The sequence below is a fragment of the Schistocerca americana genome, chromosome 3 (assembly GCF_021461395.2).
Source record: "Schistocerca americana isolate TAMUIC-IGC-003095 chromosome 3, iqSchAmer2.1, whole genome shotgun sequence".
Lineage (NCBI taxonomy): Eukaryota > Metazoa > Arthropoda > Insecta > Orthoptera > Acrididae > Schistocerca > Schistocerca americana.
Window position 1 is genome coordinate 889,757,391 of NC_060121.1, and position 21,696 is coordinate 889,779,086.

Consider the following 21,696-nt stretch of genomic DNA (forward strand, 5'->3'; position numbering starts at 1 on the left):
AGCTGACTGGGTGTTCCATGTGAATGTATTGAAAGTGCACTTGCCAGCTACCATGATTATGAAAGATATCACAAGAAAACGATTACAGGAGTTACACATCGCCACATCTCGGTACATTGACATCTCGGTACATTGTATGTTGAAAAGTGTTTCAATATCTTCTCCCATTCTATAATGGCTCCAAGGAATTAATGTTGTTTTCTCCTACAGCTGAATTGGATATCTCCAGATTTCCTCTTTTCAGCAATGTACACCTTTCACAGATTGAATTTAGAGATGATAAAATGCACTTATAGAAAATGGAATAGAATCTTCAGTGGATATTGATTAATGTATCTAGAATTAATCCATTGTACAACTGTTATTTATGGAGAACATTATACTGCAAAACAGCTGGATAATAATTTCAAGCTTTATGATGCAAATCATTACCATGGCCAATTATAAACTAAGATCTTACATTTATCTTTTACATGCTACTCTTTATCATCATCGTCATCATCATCATCCATGCAATCTCCCACTGCTCCGAGGCACTCCTTGAAACTGCATATGGTTGTTGATTGCTCCAGAACAGTACTTATAAGAAGTATGATTTTCATTAGTAGGCATTGCTTGCAGCGTGACGCATGATGTATGCTTCAGCAAGAAGAAAAATATGCAAAACACAACAAGCAATGGAATAAAAGAAATTTGTGATCTGTAGCTTAGTGAGAGGGAGTAAATGAAAGAGAGAGAGAGAGAGAGAGAGAGAAAAGGGGGGGGGGGGGGGAACCATATGCTAAAATCAGGATTTGTTGAAGTTGTCACCAATGATGGCACTTTTCTCTCGAAGACAATGTTTTGGCATTACTTTAAATGTATATTAAACTTGTTGTGACCAATTACTCTGATCTTTACAGGTCTGGTGTGACTTTGGAACAGCTAGATACGCTTAGAGCAATCCATGTGGCTGGTACAAAGGGGAAGGGGTCTGTTTGTGCCTTTTGTGATTCGCTGCTCAGGCAGTATGGGCTTAAAACTGGCTTCTTCTCATCGCCTCATCTGGTGGCGGTGCGGGAGAGGATTAGAATTAATGGAAAGCCCCTCAGTCAAGAGGACTTTACACAGCACTTCTGGAATGTCTATAATAAACTGCATCTCCAGAAGGTAAGTTAAAATGGCCTCATTTTAACTATTTTCTTTGAAATTTTTGCATATCCTAATTTTTATATGTAGTGGTGGTGGTGGTGGTTAGTGTTTAACGTCCCGTCGACAACGAGGTCATTAGAGACGGAGCGCAAGCTCGGGTTAGGGAAGGATTGGGAAGGAAATCGGCCGTGCCCTTTCAAAGGAACCATCCCGGCATTTGCCTGAAATGATTTAGGGAAATCACGGAAAACCTAAATCAGGATGGCCGGAGACGGGATTGAACCGTCGTCCTCCCGAATGCGAGTCCAGTGTGCTAGCCACTGCGCCACCTCGCTCGGTTATATGTAGTAATGAGGTAAATAGTTATCGCAGTATCAACTTAAAGTGACCAAACTAAGTTCATTATTGTGTTCGGGAGATACTGTTGCTTCATTCAATTGTTTTACATTCCTTGTCACAGAAGGAGGGGAAAAATTGTGAGTAATATAACCTTAGTTTCACAAGCTCCCACAATGTAGATGCAAGTAAGTGGTGCTCAGCACACACAGAATAGGCCATTGCTTTATGACCCAAAGCTCCCTTGTTAACACTTTGGAGACCAGCCACTTAGAAGAATGTTGGGCCTAGGAAAATGGTCATTTTTGCTGTTATTTAAAACATTGCTGGCACATAGGTAATTTAAGAGTAATACATACCAAAAAAAAAAATCAGAGTTCAAGATTCATTTTTCATATTTACTTTAGTTCTTTGATAGATTATAAACTGTAAAATACTGATGAAAGAAAGTATAACTATCCTTTCAAGAAAAAAGTTCAAGGTCGGTTATTGAGCAAGTTCTTCCTCTTGAGCTTCCAAAAATTTCTCGTTCACTCAACATATGTGATGTATTTGTACCAGAATTACAGTAAATTGAGAAATTGAATGAGTATGCACACGAAATTATGGCAGTGTGATCACAGTCGGCTCTGCCATTCACGACAGCAGCTGTTATGTTTGGTACTGTTTCTCTCAAAATAATTCTAGAAATTGACAACAGCAGGCAGCAACAGTCAAGGGACAGTTTGCAAGATGTCCGTACATTGTGATCATATTAAATCAGTCCAGTTTTTAAGAAGTAGGTGGCTTGCCCATTGAGAAAATTGCGGCCTGACCTGCACTCGGGCACGATCTTTATAACACAATGTTGTGGCCCGAGCTACGCTCGGGCTCGATCTCCAAAGTATTAAACAGGAATGCCAACCAGTATGCAATGTGTACAGTGCAACATGTATACCTATTATTGTTACTAGGCAGGTTTTATTTGTTGGGAATAGAGAAGCCTTGTTGTTGGGGTCCCTCCAAAATTATGCACAGTGCTGATTTCCACATGCCCAGTGTGTGTGGTACACAGGCCCATGCATGTGGTTCTGAAGACTCTGCAGCCAAGTGCAATTCGCCGGCAGTCCGGCCATGTTGAGTTTCAGTAACTATGCAGGGACAGGTTGGCAATGGTTTCAGTGAATGTTAAGAGCCTCCATGCTTCAGTGTAGTCCCAGTGTATTCATATTTTATTCATTCCAGACATTTACAATATATATATATTTCTTGTGTTATATGGGTATATGGCAGCAATAAGAATTATAAATCATTGATATGAATATTTCTTTTTTTACTTCCAAATAGTGAAAATGAAGCATACAATGACAGAATTACCGTATTTACTCGAATCTAAGCCGCACTTTTTTTCCGGTTTTTGTAATCCAAAAAACCGCCTGCGGCTTAGAATCGAGTGCAAAGCAAGCGGAAGTTCTGCAAAATGTTGGTAGGTGCCGCCACAGCTAACTTCTGTCGTCGAATATATGTAGCGCTACATAGGCATGCTTTGTAGGCACAAAGATAAGTACTGGCGCCAAAACCTCTGCGTCAGTAAATAAATAAAAAAAAAAAAGGTGGAAGACGAGCTTTTTCCTCCGCCCCGAGTTTTGACCACTGCATTTTCATACATTATTCAACGAAGTAAATACAAATTCCGTATTGTTCATCTTCGAATGTAGCAGAATTTCAATGTAATACGAAAATCCGACTGGCAAGACTGTTCGGGATGTTTGTCAATATGGCCAACTCTACGTTCTGAATTTTTTCCTACCTGTGAGAAGAGGTGGTTGCTAATAGGAACCTGATGAAATGTGAATCACATGCAGTATTCTCTTCACTATAAGAATAATACGAATATAAACATTTTGCCATGCATTCTTTCGTTTTTGCTGCTATCTCATTTAAATCCTGTCTGCCTAATAAACTATGTAACTAGAGTGAGACAACAGCAAACGCGGAAGAATATACGTATCGTTTCATGTTTATATTCGTATTATTCTTATGCCTAATAGTGACACAGTCAGAAATGAAGTACGGCAACTGACTAGATTTTTAAATCTAAGGTGACTCTAATTACTGTGCAGAATTTGATGTACTTAAGAAGCGGCCGCAAAGATTTTCAAACGGAGAAAAATTTTCGACTAACTCTCGTTCAGACTTCAGAACTATGTTCTATCATACGCAGTCTATTATTTGGTTCTTGTTGATCATTATCAAAGAAAGCAGCAGTGTAAGTAACAACAAATAGCAGTCTCTTGCCGTTGTTTCGGTTATGAGACAATTCCTCTCTTTTTTATTATTGTAAGCGGCGGTAGCGCGCACAAAAGCAAGCCATGCCGCGAGTGGCGACAGGCCATAAACACGAACTATCAGAATGCGACAAACAATGCATGACGCAGTACAGTAATGCATTTTCAGCTTAGAGTGACGTAAACACGTATAACAAAGAAAACGGCACTTATAAGATCAAAGCAAAATAAGCAATCGATTCAAACCAGACGAAGCGCGTGAAAAAGGAAGGGTACCCGTATAAATACGGATGGAGCGCCTGACGCATAGCAGTGGCTACCTGTTAAAGCTTAACTGCTAAGCTTGCGACTCGAACCAAACTACTGTAGCTGCATCGTCATTCATTCGACCTAAATTGTGTCTCATATTACAATGGACCAACTTTGTTTCGATTTGGAGGTGCGGCCTAAAACTTTTTTCTCACCATGAATTTCGAGTCTCAGATTTCAGGTGCGGCTTAGATTCGAGAATTTTTTTTTCCTTTATTTCGAGTCTCATTTTTCAGGTGCGGCCTAGATTCGAGTGCGGCTTAGATTCGAGTAAATACGGTAATATAATTGCCATATTATAGGATGAAACCACTGATAATCGCAATTCAAGAATCCATTGATGCACAGTAGGAATCAAGTAGAATATAACACCAAAGTCATATTTTCTATCTGTAAGTTTTGGACAGTTGCAGACAAGACGCATAGTGCGACGCAACACAGGTAATGGGCTAGAGTGCTTGGTGTAATGGAAGGGCACAGTGCAGTAGGCTCTCCTGCTAGCCCTCCGCCTGTGGAACTCAGCTTGCTAGGTGAGCCAGTTTGGGCAAGCTGAAACTTGCTCTGTTGATGACCATAGCCTCCTCACTAAGGTGTTAAGAGGAAAAATTAATGTGTAGCAGAGTGGCTGTCTCACCCAGTTTTCTTACCAAGTGAGCAGCCAGGTACATTAATAAGAAGTGATATTCAGTCCTCCATCCCTTAGCTTTGCTTACATTCACTGTGAATTTTATTAATTGCCTTGATCTCCTACTATTTCTACCTCCCACACTTCCTTCCATTTCCAAATCAACTATTCCTCGGTGTGTCAGGATAAGTCCTATCAACCTATCCCTTCGTTTAGTCAAATTTTACCATATTTTTCCTAAACCAGATCAAGCCGTAAATACAGTAAGCAGGTTTTAGTAGATATACTGAGGTGAAGAGGCTTACTAATGGGGAGAGCTGCATCAAACCAGTCTTTGAACTGAAGGCCACAACAGTAACGATACTATGAGAATGGAAATAAAAGTGTTTAAAAGTTGTCTCCATTATGCATTATTATTTACATCAACATCTACATGATTACTCTGCGTTTCACAGTTAAGTACTTGGCAGAGGGTTCATGAATGATTGTTTCTCCCTATGTAGGTGGGTGCCAGCAAAATATTTTCAACTTTGGGGAGAAAGTTGATGATTGAAATTTCACGAGAAGATCCTGTCGCAACAAAAAAACTCATTTATTTTAATGATTGCCACCCCAGTTTGTGTATCTTATCTGTTGCACTCTTGATTATTTTGCGATAATACAAAACCAAGCTGCCCCCAAACTTTTTTGGTGTCCTCTGTCAATCCTCTCTGTTGCAGCTCCCACATTGCACAACAGTACTCCAGAAGAGAGCAAACAAGCACAGTGTAAGCAGTCTCTTTAGTAGACATGTCACATTTTGTAAGTGTTCTGCCAAAAAGATCAGAGTCTTGGTTTGTCATCCCCAAAACATCTATGTGTTCGTTCAAATTTGAGTTATTCATAATCGCAATCCCCAAGTAATTAGCTGAACTTTCAGGCTTTAGGTTTGTGTGATTTATCATACAAGCAAAATTAAATGGATTCCTTTTACCATTCATGTGGGTGATTTCACACTTTTCATTATTTAGTCAATTGCCACTGTTCGCACTGTACAGATATCTTGCCTAAATCATTTTGCTATTGGTTTTGAGCATCTGATGACTTTACAAGACAGTAGATGACAGCACCACTACAAACAGTCTGAAGGATGCTCACATTATCTCGTAAATCGTTTTTGTAGATCAGGAACAGCAGAGCGCCTGTGACACTTCCTTGGGGAACTCCAGGTATCACTTCTGTTCTGCTCGATGACTTTTCATTGATTACTATGTTCTGTCTGACAGGAAATTACTAATTCAGTCGCACAACTGAGATGATACATCTTAGATACACAATTTGATTAGAAGTTGCTTGTGAAGAATCATGTCCAAAGCCTTATGGAAATCTAAGAAATCTAAGAATATGGAATCAATTTGACTTCCCTCGTTGATAGCCCTCATTACTTAATAAAGAGAGAGTTTCACATGATCGATATTTTCTGAAACCGTGTTGGCTACTTGTTAGTAAATCATTTTCTTCAAGGTACCCCATAATGTTCAAACACAGAATATGTTTCAAAATCCCACTGCATATAGATATTTGTGATATAGATGTGTAATTCAGTGGATTACTGGTATTTCCTTTTTTTGCTGTTGTTATGACTGGTGAAACTTATCAGTCATTAGGTATGGAACTTTTCATGAGCAAGCAGCTGTATATGATCATTAAGTATGGGGCAATTGTACCAGCTTACTCTGAAAGGAGGCTGACTGGTATACGATCTGGACCAGAGGCCTTGCCAAGTGATTTTAGCTGCTTAACTACACCAAAGATTACTGCTTCAAAGTTACCCACGTTGGCAGTTGTTCTTTATTCGAATTGGAATACTTACTTCGTCATCTTTAATGAAGGAATTTTGGAAAACAGTATGGAATGAGTCTGCTTTAGTGACACTGCCATCAGTAACATCATCATTGTTATCATGCAGGGAAGATACTGATTGCCTCTTGCTGCTGGTGTTTTTTAGGTATGACCAGAATCTCTTTGATTGTTCTGTCAGATTTCAAGACAGTTTCATTGAGGAAGCTATTAAAAGCATCTCACATTGAAGTTCATTCTAAATTTCAAATTTCTGTAAAACTTTGTCAATCTTGGTATTGTGTGTTATTTTAAATTTGGGATGCTTTTTTCCAGTGTTCTGTTCTGACCTGTTCAGTGTACCATGGGGAATCAGTGGCATGTCTTATTAATTTATTTTGTGTACATCTCTAATTGCAGTCAAAACTATTTTTTTTTTAATTCAAACCATATCTGGACTATGCTTACATAGTCAGATTGGAAGGATTGGAGACTGTCTCTTAGGAAGGTATCAAGAGAATTTTTATCTGCTTTTTTTAATTAGATGTATTTTGTGTGAATTTTTGAGGTTTGGATGTTACAATATTCAGTCTTCCTGCAACCACCTCATGGTCACTGATCCCTACATCTGTGGTGGTGATCCCTATTTGCTCATGGTTATTTGTTGCTCTCCCCCCATGAACCATGGATCTTGCCGTTGGTGGGGAGGCTTGCGTGCCTCAACGATACAGATAGCCGTACCATAGGTGCAACCACAACGGAGGGGTATCTGCTGAGAGGCCAGGCAAACGTGTGGTTCCTGAAGAGGAGTAGCAGCCTTTTCAGTAGTTGCAGGGGGCAACAGTCTGGATGAATGACTGATCTGGCCTTGTAACGCTAACCAAAACGGCCTTGCTGTTGTGGTACTGCGAACGGCTGAAAGCAAGGGGAAACTACAGCCGTAATTTTTCCCGAGGGCATGCAGCTTTACTGTATGGTTAAATGATGATGGCGTCCTCTTGGGTAAAATATTCCAGAGGTAAAATAGTCCCCCATTCGAATCTCTGGGCGGGGACTACTCAGCAGGACGTTGTTATCAGGAGAAAGAAAACTGGCGTTCTACGGATCGGAGCATGGAATGTCAGATCCCTTAATCGGGCAGGTAGGTTAAAAAGGGAAATGGATAGGTTAAAATTAGATATAGTGGGAATTAGTGAAGTTTGGTGGCAGGAGGAACAAGACTTATGGTCAGGTGAAGTACAGGGCTGTAAATACAAAATCAAATAGGGGTAATGCAGGAGTAGATTTAATAATGAATAAAAAAAATAGGAATGCGGGTAAGCTACTACAAACAGCATAGCGAACACATTATTGTGGCCAAGATAGATAAGAAGCCCACGCCTACTACAGCAGTACAAGTTTATATGCCAACTAGCTCTGCAGATGATGAAGAAATTGATGAAATGTATGATGAGATAAAAGAAATTATTCAGGTAGTGAAGGAAGACAAAAATTTAATAGTCATGGGTGACTGGAATTCAACAGTAGGAAAAGGAAGAGAAGGAAACATAGTAGGTGAATATGGATTAGGGCTAAAAAATGAAAGAGGAAGCTGCTTGGTAGAATTTTGCAACCCAGGGAGAGCATAAGGGAACAATTGACAGGAATGGGGGAAAGAAATACAGTAGAAGAAGAATGGGTAGCTTTGAGGGATGAAATAGTGAAGGCAGCAGAGGATCAATTAGGTAAAAAGACGATAACTAGTAGAAATCCTTGGGTAACAGGAGAGATACTGCATTTAATTTATGAAAGGAGAAAATACAAAAATGCAGTAAATGAAGCAGGCAAAAAGGAATACAAACATCCCAAAAATGAGATCGACAGGAAGTGCAAAATGGCTGAGCAGGGATGGCTAGAGGACAAATGTAAGGATGTAGAGGCTTATCTCATGAGGGGTAAGATAGATACTGCCTACAGGAAAATTAAAGAGACCTTTGGAGAAAATAGAACAACTTGCATGAATATCAAGAGCTCAGATGGAATCCCAGTTCTAAGCAAAGAAGGGAAAGCAGAAAGGTGGAAGGAGTATATAGAGGGTCTATACAGGGGCGATGTTCTTGAGGACAATATTATGGAAATGGAAGAGGATGTAGATGAAGATGAAATGGGAGATATGATACTGCGTGAAGAGTTTGACAGTGCACTGAAAGACCTAAGTCGAAACAAGGCCCCGGGATTAGACAACATTCCATTAGAACTACTGACAGCCTTGGGAGAGCCAGTCCTGACAAAACTCTACCATCTGGTGAGCAAGATGTACGAGATAGGTGAAATTCCCTCAGACTTCAAGAAGAATATAATAATTCCAATCCCAAAGAAAGCAGGTGTTGACAGATGTGAAAATTACCGAACTATCAGCTTAATAAGTCACAGCTGCAAAATACTAACGCGAATTCTTTACAGACGAATGGAAAAACTGGTAGAAGCCGACCTCGGGGAAGATCTGTTTGGATTCCGTAGAATTGTTGGAACACGTGAGGCAATACTGACCCTACGACTTACCTTAGAAGAAAGATTAAGGAAAGGCAAACCTACGTTTCTAGCATTTGTAGACTTAGAGAAAGCTTTTGACAATGTTGACTGGAATACTCTCTTTCAAATTCTATAGGTGGCAGGGGTGAAATACAGGGAGCTAAAGGCTATTTACAATTTGTACAGAAACCAGATGGCAGTTATAAGAGTTGAGGGACATGAAAGGGAAGCAGTGGTTGGGAAGGGAGTGAGACAGGGTTGTAGCCTCTCCCCGATGCTATTCAATCTGTATATTGAGCAAGCAGTAAAGGAAACAAAAGAAAAGTTCAGAGTAGGCATTAAAATCCATGGAGAAGAAATAAAAACTTTGAGGTTCACCGATGACATTGTAATTCTGTCAGAGACAGCAAAGGACTTGGAAGAGCAGTTGACCAGAATGGACAGTGCCTTAAAAGGAGGGTATAAGATGAACATCAACAAAAGGAAAATGAGGATAACGGAATGTAGTCGAATTAAGTTGGGTGATGCTGAGGGAATTAGATTAGGAAATGAGACACTTAAAGTAGTAAAGGAATTTTGCTATTTGGGGAGCAAAATAACTGATGATGGTCGAAGTAGAAAGTATATAAAACGTAGACTGGCAATGGCAAGGAAAGCGTTTCTGAAGAAGAGAAATTTGTTAACATCGAGTATTGATTTAAGTGTCAGGAAGTCGTTTCTGAAAGTATTTGTATGGAGTGTGGCCATGTATGGAAGTGAAACATGTACGATAAATAGTTTAGACAAGAAGAGAATAGAAGCTTTCAAAATGTGGTGCTACAGAAGAATGCTGGAGATTAGATGGGTAGATCACATAACTAAGGAGGAGGTATTGAATAGAATTGGGGAGAAGAGGAGTTTGTGGCACAACTTGACTAGAAGAAGGGATCGGTTGGTAGGACATGTTCTGAGGCATCGAGGGATCACCAATTTAGTATTGGAGGGCAGCGTGGAGGGTAAAAATTGTAGAGGGAGACCAAGAGATGAATACACTAAGCAGATTCAGAAGGATGTAGGTTGCAGTAGGTACTGGGAAATGAAGAAGCTTGCACAGGATAGAGTAGCATGGAGAGCTGCATCAAACCAGCCTCAGGACTGAAGACCACAACAACAACAACATATTTGTTGCTAAGAAGTCAACTACATTTTCGCAATCCAAGTGGGCTCCTGAACTAGTTCATCAAAATAATTTTGTGAGAAAGCAATCAGTACTACGGATTATGTTTTATACCTATCACCCACTTTAAACATGTATTTTTGCCAACATATCAAAGGTGAATTAAAGTCAGCACTAACTGTAATTGTTTGAGTGGGGTGCCTATTTGAAATGAAATGACACTAGAGTTTCCTCTGAAATCTTCAGCAGCTGTATCATATGAGCCTAGAGGTTCGTAAAAGGAAAAAATTATTAATTTATTCTTGTTGTCAAGCATAACCTTTACCTATACTAACTTACAGTAACTATCTACCTCAATTTCATTGCTTCTGACAGCAATAAACACTCCATGACCAACTGAATTAAATCTATCCTTTCTGAACACGGTTTGGCCTTTTGTAAAAATTTCCGCTGAACTTATTTCCGTACCTATAATGATTTGAGCTTTAGTGCTTTCTGTCAGTGTTTGGAGCTCTGGTTCTTTCCCAACATAGCTATGACAATTTACAACTGTAGTACCAATGACATTCTTTTCGAGGAACACTATTGATAAATTTAGAGATTCGACATTTGAAGGTGACTGCTGAATGATTCTACTACCGCCAATATACATTCCGTGTAAGGACCATGAAGATAAGATATGAGAAATTAGAGCCCTTATAGAGGATTATAGACAGTCGTTTTTCCCTCTCTCTATTTTCAAGTGGAACTGGAAAGGAAATGAGTAGTAGTGGTATAGGGTACCCTCTGCAACGCACTGTACATTGGCTTGCGGAGTATCGATGTAGATGCAAATTGCTGCTAGATCTTCTTCGTACTTTGTTTGCTGGGCGCCCTTTTAGACTGACACGCTTTCTGTGATTTCCTGAAACCCTCTACCTCTTTACCAAAGGGCCACTGTTGGTTCTGCTGATGATGCTGCAGATGGTTAGCTCCACCTTCATCTTGCAAGCAAGTCTTTACCGCTTTAGCTATCTCCCTGAAACCAGAGAGAATCTCTTCCAATACAAAGCGACAGACATTGTTAGTACCAACACCAGCCACCACTTGCAGTTGGCAGTACCCTGTTCTGTTCATGGCATATAAGAGAGCAAGTTTATTAAGTGCTAGAGTTATAACTAGCATGCCTAGCTGGTTTTGGTATTATAGTTTTGCTCAATACTACTGTGGAATTTACTTGAGCAACTCATATCAACCAATTTATGTTTCCCTCAATTATTTCTTTTTTTACGTGAAACTCATATATGCCAATGGCTATGTTGATTTTAGGGCATTCGAGGGCATGATTATCAGCACCATTCTTGACTATATGAATTCAGGAAACGAACAAAGTCATTCTCCACAAGCAGACTTACTGTCACAGAGTTCCATTGAGGCACACTAGCTCATTTTCAGAGACCCTCTAGTACCACCAACACTTTAGAGAACAAAGAAGACCATCTCTTTGGGCCAGATTTGTGAGGAGAGCCAACCCTCTCAGCCCCAACAATGCCAACAGTTGGATGTTGGAGGGTTATCAGAGGTTGATAACACTCCAAGGCATTCACTTAGAGTGTTAGAAAACTAACAGTGATGGAATAGGGGTGTTGTGAATAGTGATGAGCAGTTAACAGAGCATGGTGTTGAACAGACAAGAAGAAAATAGAAACATTTGGAATTAGATTACATTCAGTTTTTGTTCCATAGACCCAAAAATGAGATGTTTCTCACAAGTGTGGAACACGTCAGAAAGTATGACATAAAAGACATAGATTATTCGAATATAATACTCACTTCCGTGATCATTTGTCAGGAGATTGTCAAAATATGTAGATTTATTACAGAAAATGGGAACTGCTAGTATTTGCAGAATTAATACACTGTCAGAATGAAACATAATTATGCACTTTTAATAAATTCATCGTACACAAAATACCTAATTTTGACTGTTGTGGTCAAATGCTGACAAAACTGAAGTCTAGCAGACAATTTTACGTAAATTGGTCTTACAGACCCTGTTAAGATATTCATTTATATAGTGGAAGGAGTTGCATGCCAAAAAGTCTTTCAAACTCTGTTTTACTTGAAACCAAGTTTTTAATGGTTGCTGGCAATTTATTGAAAACATGTGTTCCTGGATATTGGACCCCATTTTGGTCCAAGGTAAGTGATTTTAGGTCTTCGGAACATATTATTTGCAACAAATTTCATTGAGGAGTATGCTGAGAAGCAGTGGTTAGAATACCCTGTTTCTTGAACAGGTTTCTACATGATGTTCTTGAATTTACACTACAAATGGGTCTCATTATATATGTTTTTGCACTCTAAAAACTTTTTTCACTTTGACGTGTTACCCCGCAATATGATCCTACATGAAATAATATAATGAAAGTAAGCAAAGTATGCAATTTTTTTCTATTTCCTACATCTAACACCATTCTCACTGCAAATTGCAGACTTGTTTAGGTGCTTCAGCAATTCTGTGGTATGCTCTTCCCAAATGAATTTATTACTGAGTTGTAATCCCGGAAATTTTACACAGTCAGCCTCTTGTATCTGCATGTCTTGATATGTTACATACATGCTAAAAGGAAATCTCTTACACATTGTGAACTGCATTTAGAGGGTCTTTTCAAAGTTTAATTAAAGTGAATTAGCTTTAAACCATTTATTAATGTTATTAAAAATTTGATCAGCAGCCATTTCTAAATCTGTACTTGACTTGCTAAGAATTGCAATGTTTGTATCATCTGCAAACAAAACAAACTTAGCATCTGGCTCTATAACTGACAAGAGATCATTATTGTACACAAGAAAAAGCAACAGACCCAAGATGGAACCTAGAGGAACACCACATGTAATTAATTCCCAGTGAGATGAAGACTAAGTGCTTACTCCACAGGCATTTCACGATGACACCCTTTGTTTCCTATTGTTAGGTAGGACTCGAACCATTTTGCAACACTGCCGGTGACACCGTAATATTATAATTTACTGAAGAGAATGCTGTGATTGACACAGTCAACGGCCTATGCAGAAAATGCCAGTAGCCTCTAATGAGTTAAGTACATTCTCATTGTATGTGAATATAGCTTTTTCTATATCAGAGCCCTTAAGGAACCCAAACTATGACTTTGACAGTATATTATTTGCAGTCAGATGGGCTTGAACACAACCTTTTCAAATAATTTTCAAAAAGCCAGCAAAAGTGAAATTGGTCAGTAGTTCAAAGGTATTTTGCTGTCCTCCTCCTTGTAAAGAGGCTTAACTTCAGCATATTTTAGTCAGTCTGGAAAGGTTCTGCTGATAAGAGATTGATTACACAAATAACTTAAAATAGAACTCAACCGACATGAACACTTTTTGATTAACTTCATTGACACGTTATCATAACTTTGATCTTAAGGATTTTATGGTGGATGCTATTTCTTTGGGAGTAGTTAGTGTCATTTCCATTTCACAGAAGTTATTTGTAGGGACTGGTCTCTGATATTCCACTGCACTGTGCACTGAACCTGATAAGCCCAAACTGTCACTTATGGAGACAAAGTATTTCTTTAAGAGGTTTACAGCACTATATGCATTTGTTACCAATGTCTCCTTAATTTTTAGAGGTATCTGTTCCTCTTTCTTTCTGGCCCCACCTGTCTCTGTCTTCACTAGATCCCATGTAGTTTTTATTATGTTGTCTGGTGTAATTAGTTTTTTCTCATAATGAAGCTGCTTAGATTTCTTGATTACTTGCTTCAATATTTTGCAATATTCTTTGTAATGTGTTACAATGCTGACATCAGAGCTGTTTGTAGACAGTAGATACAGTCTCCATTTTGTCTCACATGATATCTCTTTCTTTGTGTAATCCATGGTTTATTTGTTTGCATCTGTTTGATTTGAGTTACCTGTGAGAGAAAACAATTTTCAAATGAGGAAGTTCATAGTTGTTTTGTAATATGACTACTTTTTCCCTAAATTTGTCTACAAAGATATTATTAATAGCAGTCTTTGAGCATTTACATACCATGGTTGCAAAGTTAACAGCAGAAATTAAATCAAATGATAGCGTTATTGATTGCAATGAATGTTCATTGACAGAAATTTCAATAAATCCACATTAAAATCACTAGCGACCACTATTTCCTTGTTTTTTACTGTAAGGTGTGATGACAGAGCTTCCAGATTTTTTACGAAGAGGTTAAAGTTTCCTGAAGGTGCTCTGTATATACTTACTGTTATGCAGGACTTATTGTGAAATGCTGCTTCTGTTGCACAAGCTTTTAAGTGCTGCTGTGAGCAAAATTTAATAATATCAATATTCTTGAAAGTAAAACGGTTTCTGACAGATGTGGCAGCTCCTCTTTTCTCCATGTTTTCTCTACAGAAGTAAGAGGCTAACTTAAATCTTGTAACATTTAACATATCTACACCAGTGGTCACATAATGCTCAGAGAGGCAGAGCATATTAAACTGGTTTGCCCAACTCTTAATTCTTCAATACAAATCATGGTAAGCGACTCATTAAGCTTACCCCCCGGTCCTCAGATATTCTGATGCAATAAGGGTAACTAATTTTGTGCACTGGCTGAATTACAACTGGATGAACCTAATTTTTCTGTCAATTTCTGAACATTTCCAGTTTTGGTTAGGAGCTGCTTTCATGAATTGTGTACATTAAAATTTGCTTTGTGGCTGCCTGTTTTAACAATGTGAATGTCGTTTTCAACATGTCTCTGAACATCTTTTGGTCCTGCCCTTCATACCCTAAAAAATATGCTGTTCTGTCACTTCTAACAACTGTTTCTTTACTACATATGCTATGCCCTCCCCCCCCCCCCCCCCCTCCCCACCTTAAATTATTTGCTATTAGCCAAGACAGTTTTCCCGTCTCTTTCCTGTTGAGGTGAAGGCCACGCCTAATATCATCGAACTACTGATAGTCAATCAACAGGAACCACACCGATATGAAACACTTTACCTGATCCAAGCAGCCATTCCACCTCTAAATTAATTCTCCTAACAGAAAAGTTTAAATGAGGCTGGTCATGGTGCCTCTGAACAGATACAAGGCCAACACCAGTATATCTTGTTGCTGAAGGTATCTTTACTAGGTCACTTTCAGTCTAATACTTAGTGTTCCTGTCTGAGCTGTTGTCTGCCCCATCCGCTATTACCATGGCATCTTCCTTTGTGAAGTCTTTGCAAAGTGAACCTGCATCCTCTATCACCTGACCCAGACTTGCTCTGGGTTTAAAAGAACTTATGACCTGGTAAGCTGACCCTACGTCATCCTGCAACAGTTGGCCAACATCTCTACCATCCGAATTACCTAACAACAAAACTTTCTTTTTTTCATATCTTTTTCTGACTTTTTATTTCTCACTTTTCAAAAGTTTGTTGTGTCTTGTCTACTCCTACGTCTACTTGGGGCTCATCAGTTTCCAACTGTGGCAACAGATCAAACATGTTTTTCACATTAACAACAAAACTGTCTGAGAATGCTCTATTCCTATTTCTTCTATAACCTGTTGCCACTTCCCACCTCTTTTCTCTTCTCCCCCATTAATCTTTCCAGATCTTATTTTGCCTTATCTAGTTCCACCTGAAGGTTAGTAGTCTCCTGCTCCTCCTGTTCCACTATCTGCCTATCTCTATAGCAAATCCTACAAAACCTATAAGCCTTGTTTATCTCTCTAATTCCCACACCACTACAGCCACCCACATGAAAGAAACTGCAACAATCCTCACACCACACCCCAGAACTAACAGTTCTATGCAAATCATACACTTCTCACTCATGCCAAACAAATTTCAGCTTTAGTCTAAAGTAAACAAGACTAACTTCCTGGTCTATTCAATTAATATCTTAAATTTCTTAGAAAGTTCAGGCCTAAAGTTTGGATACTAATTCAAAACTTCAATAGAAATGGAAACAATTAAATCTGTATTGTCTGTGATGAAATAAAAGTAAACAAAGAAGTAAGCCTACACTATATGAACTTTTCACTTATTTATTAACTTTTTCACTTTGACTATCTACCATAGTGTCAAAGAAAAATTAGAAATTTGTGTTCATCATAAAAGAAAAAGACTATCATTACTTAATAAAACAGATTTCAGAGAAAAATTGTTTTTCAATCTCTTTGAGGATTTACTCTAGGTTTCGTTGCTTGTCTGTTTTAATATAGGTTTGATATTTTGTTGTGGCAAAAGTATCCTGTGAATATATCCTTGTTGTATTTGGTGATGCTTTTAATAGCCAACGTCCTGGGCACTTTATTTACTGACTTTTTTTTTAATATCATGGGACTGACCTAAGTTTAATAAACAACTGTGTTAAGTTGAGGTATAGTTTCAGTAATAGTCCACTTTATTACTCTATATTCGCGTTTTTGTGCTATAGCTAATTACAATTTAAATCAAAGTTTTAATGACTAATGTCTAAATACTGATTGGAATCTTGAAATACCGTTGCATGCCAATGTTAGCACATGTTTCATGCTGAAGGCACTGTATATTCAGGAATATTGGTTTTGACAAAAGGACTAGTTCACTCCTATTACATTTGATGTAACACTATTTATTTTTGTTTTACAAATCATGGTGTAACATTTGCATAAACCAAGATGGAATAGCAGGTGAGCGTTTAGTGTATAATGAGGGTATAATGATGTTGCTGGAGTACTGGTGGTGCATTTTCCTAATCATTATTACCAAATGTATGGTTAAGTTACCATTGTGGACATTTGATGTGAACGTCAAAGGTTTATTTCAATTTATTTTTGTATTATTCGACTAATGTTCTTGAATGTTTTTAATGTCTTAAACATAATTGTAAATTCTGGGGTTAATACCTCACATCTAATGTTGTACATAATACTAAGAATAGGAGCATATGAATCTTCATATGATTACCATGAGTATACGTAATATTTTCTCACATCTGTACCTGAAATACGCTGTGTAATTGTCCCTATAGAAGGGCACTAATGTTTTATATCTTGCTATTGTTTGCTTGTAACTCCTATTAGTATTTAAAGGCCACTTTAATTTTTGAGTATAATTGTGACAGAAATAATTTTCAAAATATAATAACTGTTTTATTTTCTGATCGGTAGCAATAACATATTGATGTTGATGATGGTACCTCGATTACTGGTGATACAAAGATTGTAGGCCAAAGATTGTATCTTTGATGTGTAGTTGTAATACATCACTCTTCAGAATGTTACCATGGTTACTTTGTGGGATTCCTGCTAAACATTTTTGCCTAATGGTTGTTACACACATGGCCCATAGAAGGCCTCGCACATATTCTTATACATTAATAGCTTATTTTCTTTTCTTTTTTCTCAGTTTTAAGTTTTATGTTATGGTTTGATAAGATATATTTGTATTTTTGATATACGTATGGTCTGTAAGTAAATATTGTACACAAATAATTGTATTTAGACTTTATATAATGTGTTTTATGGCCATTGACTGACAGTGATGTAGGCTGGAGACGCTGGGCAGAGCTTCCACTATTTAAGCGATGTAAATTGCTTGTCATGCAACAGTGGTTATATGCCACCTAGCAGACTCCCATGGGTACAGCTGTCTATCTGCTATTTTTTTATTTTTGTGCTTGTAGTTTACATTCCTCTAAGTACATTCATGTTAATCTCATCACAGAATAAGCAGTCGGATGATAACTAGAACAGTGATCGAATTCAGTCACTAGAAAATTCATAAACATCTTTATGTGGTTGGAACTGTTTTATTATATAAAATTTTTGTATTCCTTTTAGTTACTTTGTGTATTCAGCAACTCTCAGAAATGCATATACATGAGGTTACACTGGAAACAAAATATCAGGTCTCCTGTAAGTGAATGTTTGAAGAGCCGTGTTTGTCTAATGCAAATGTGTCACTAAGTAATAAACATATATAACACTGTGACTGCACATTTTGAACAAAATGTATGAATGTTTTCAGGAAAGTGATACTGATATGCCACCCTACTTCAAATTCCTGACAATAATGGCATTTAATGTGTTCCTACATGAAAAGGTGGATGTAGCAATTGTTGAAGTCGGTATAGGTGGTGAATATGATTGTACTAATGTTTTAAGGTAAGTCCTACCAGTTGTAAATATTTCTTTTCTCTAACAATATTATGAAGAGGATAGTTGCTACTCACTATATAGCGGAGATGCTGAGTCGCAGATAGGCACAACAAAAAGCCTGTCACAGAATAAGCTTTCAGCCAACAAAGCCTTTGTCAAAAATAGACACCCCCCCCCCCCCCCCCCCACACACACACACGAACGTGTTTTGGTACTCAAAAATAGCCTTGATTGCCTGACTGGGCAGATTAACCTTAAATGCGAACAATTACGATATTTACAATACTATCATCTCTGTTTGTAGCAACTACCTATGTCATTAAAATTGCAATGCGCGCGCGCACACACACACACACACACACACACACACACACACACACACACACACACACACACGTATGTGAATATTTACCATAAATATTTAGTTACGTTATATCATCACACCAACAGCTTTCACCCCTTGTCAGCTTGAAACTATATGTACATCAACTACTGGCACAAATTGTACACCATCTGCATATTTTAAAGCATTAACCAATGTATAAGCCCAATCTTTAAGCAGTTATTACATGTTACAGATGTAATCTTAAGACCCCTTGCCTTGTAAAGTTTGCTCTCATACAATCACTCTTTCCACTCTATCTCCCTCTCACTTTCTCTCTCTCTTTTTCTCCCTCTGTCTCTCCCCCAATCCCTTACTTCATGGCTCATACCCCTGTAATAGACCTAGATGCAAGACCTGTCCCATACATCCTCCTACCACCACCTACTCCATTCCTGTCACTGACATCACCAATCTCATCAAAGACTGCTTCACAGCCTGTGCCATATGGATCCTTCCCACCAACACTAGCTTTTCTGAATTGTGCAGGTGGAAACTTTCCCTGCAAGACACCCTACGTTCCTATAACCCTCCTGGCCTCAACCTTCATTAGTCACTGTCCTCGCCCATCCAGCCCCCTCCCTGTTCCCATTCCAGCACAACACAGCCGCCATTTCACCACCACACCCAGTCTTTTAATTTCTTTTATTTCTCTCCTTTCCGCTACTTACAGTCTCCCCCCTCCGCACCTTCTCTCCTGCCCTCCGTCTAAACAGCAACACTTGACTGTCCGCCACTCCCACCATACTATCCCTCCCCGCCCCAGCCTCCTCCTTACCCCCACCCAGTCGCCACTCCCATCATACACTGGTGCTGCTGTTCACGATGTGGTCTCAGCTCTCTGAGACTGCAGATGTGTGTGCAAGTTGCATTTGTGTGTGTGCAAGTTACGTTTGTGTGTGTGTGTGTGTGTGTGTGTGTGTGTGTGTGTGTGTGTGTGTGTGTGCGCGTGTGTGTGTGTGTGTGTGTGTGTATGTGTATGTGTATGTGTGTCTACTGCTGACAAAGGCCTTAAAGGCCAAAAGCTTTAACTGTGTGAATCTTTTTATTGTGCCTATCGCGACTCAGCATCTCTGCTATATGGTGAGTAGCAACTTTCCTTCTCTGGTATTGTCTCTAGCCTTTCATATCTATCTATGAATCCCAACCAAAATTGTTATTTGTGTATAATTTTACCACTTTAGCCGATATGCTTATTGTACTTAAAGTTTGTAACATTTCACCTGATTGTATAAACGAGTATGAAGTTTAAACTATTCTGAGTTGTCATAATCGGATTTATTTACCACTTGAAATATTTATTCCAACCCATGTATTCGACACCTCAAAACAAACACCTCCAAATCCTTTAAAATTTATTCTGTAATAATGTTGTTATTATGTATATTCTTTGCTCTTTGTTATAATGTTTTCTCTTCTGCTATACAATCCTTGCTCCCAATAGTTTCCATACGCTACATTTGCTTACAAAATATGACAGTATACATGTGATGTTTTAAGACAGTGAAAGGTACCTGTGACCACAGTTTACCGTTATATGTACGTTTAATTTTTTGACAAAAGAAACCCAAAACCATGTTCTGAAATAGTGTTTTGTTTCTCCACTAGACAGTGCCATAAGTTTCTCCAAAAAATCGTAACACAACACACACACATATGTCATACTAACAAATGTAAATCCACCTGATGATGGAGGTTTAAACCTTTGAAACACATCATGGAGATAAATAAACAGTGACTGGTAACAGTATACTTGTTGTTCCATTTAATGTCAATAACAGTCACAGTAAAGCCTAACCTAAAATGTTCGCATAAAGGAAAAAAAAACCTGATGTGATATAGGAGACATTCAGATCTCTCTGTGCCCAACTTCTGGATTCAACTTGCATTAGTCACCTCTATCACAGCCCCTACAGTTTCTTCTTACTTTCTTTTTTTTGCCATTCCTCCTCCTTCTCAGGTCGTCTTTTTACTTGGCTTAAGACAAATCTGATGATCTGCTGGTGAAAGTGGGGTATGTTAGATCCCCCAATGAGTTAGGTAAGTTGAGAATTTGAAAAAGAGGAATGGATCAGTTGAAGTTGAATATAGTGGGAGTTAGTGAAGTGTGGTGGCAGGAATAAAATTCATTACGGCTGCTAGTACTGGATTATCAGCATCAAATCATACAGGGGTAATGCAGAAGCCGGTCTAATAATGAATAAGAAAATCGGTATATGGATAGACTATATTGAATAGCATAATAACTGAATTATCATAGCAAAGGTAGACATGGAGCCAACTCCACCATGTAGTAAAAGTATATATGGCTACTAGTTCTGCGAGTAGAGATATTAAACAAATATGTTGTGAAATGAAAGAAATTATTCAGTAAAATAAGGGAGAGAACCATATAATTGGGGTGAGGGACTGCATTTTGATAGCAGGAGGAGGAGAAGTGGTAGAACAACAAGGCTGTGTGTGGAAGGAGGTATGAAAGGGGCAGCCACACGACAGAATTATGCACAGGGCGTAGCTAGCACATGGGTCAAGAATTATAAAAGAAGGTTGTATATCTAGAAAAGACCTAGGGGCACCAGGAGATATCAAACATATTATGTAATGCTGAGATAGAGATTTCTAAAACTGATTTTAAACTGCTAAACACTTACAGGAGCAGATGTGGACACTGACTATAATTTATTGCTCATGAACTGAAATTAAAACTGAAGAAATTGCGGAGGTTATGAGACCTGGATTTGAAAGGACCACTTGGAGTGTTTCAAAGGGAACATTGGACAATGATTGACTGAAGCAATGTGTAACTGAAACTACTTTAAAAAACAAATGTGTGACAAGTCAAAAAGTGAAGGCAAGGTAATTGGATTTTTTTAAAAACTACATTGCAATGGTCCATCTTTTGACAAGCTTCCTAATTCTGTACTGGCAGAAGTTCTGTGCCATTGTGTGTATCCACTCATGTACCACCTCCACAACCTCAGCAACTTGGATTCACACAAAGGTTCATACAAGTAATCCTCCACGATACCAGAAAGGTGCAT

The 21,696-nt window shown here is 38.5% G+C and overlaps 1 protein-coding gene across 1 annotated transcript in view; it reads left to right on the forward strand.

Moving 5' to 3' along the window:
• Positions 1 to 21,696, forward strand: part of LOC124607010 (folylpolyglutamate synthase, mitochondrial-like) — a 140,529-nt gene that overhangs the window by 61,516 nt on the left and 57,317 nt on the right. Inside the window, exons 3-4 of the mRNA XM_047139164.1 lie at positions 903 to 1,149; positions 18,143 to 18,279. Coding sequence (XP_046995120.1) covers positions 903 to 1,149; positions 18,143 to 18,279 — 384 coding nt within the window. The remainder of the gene's footprint in view (positions 1 to 902; positions 1,150 to 18,142; positions 18,280 to 21,696) is intronic.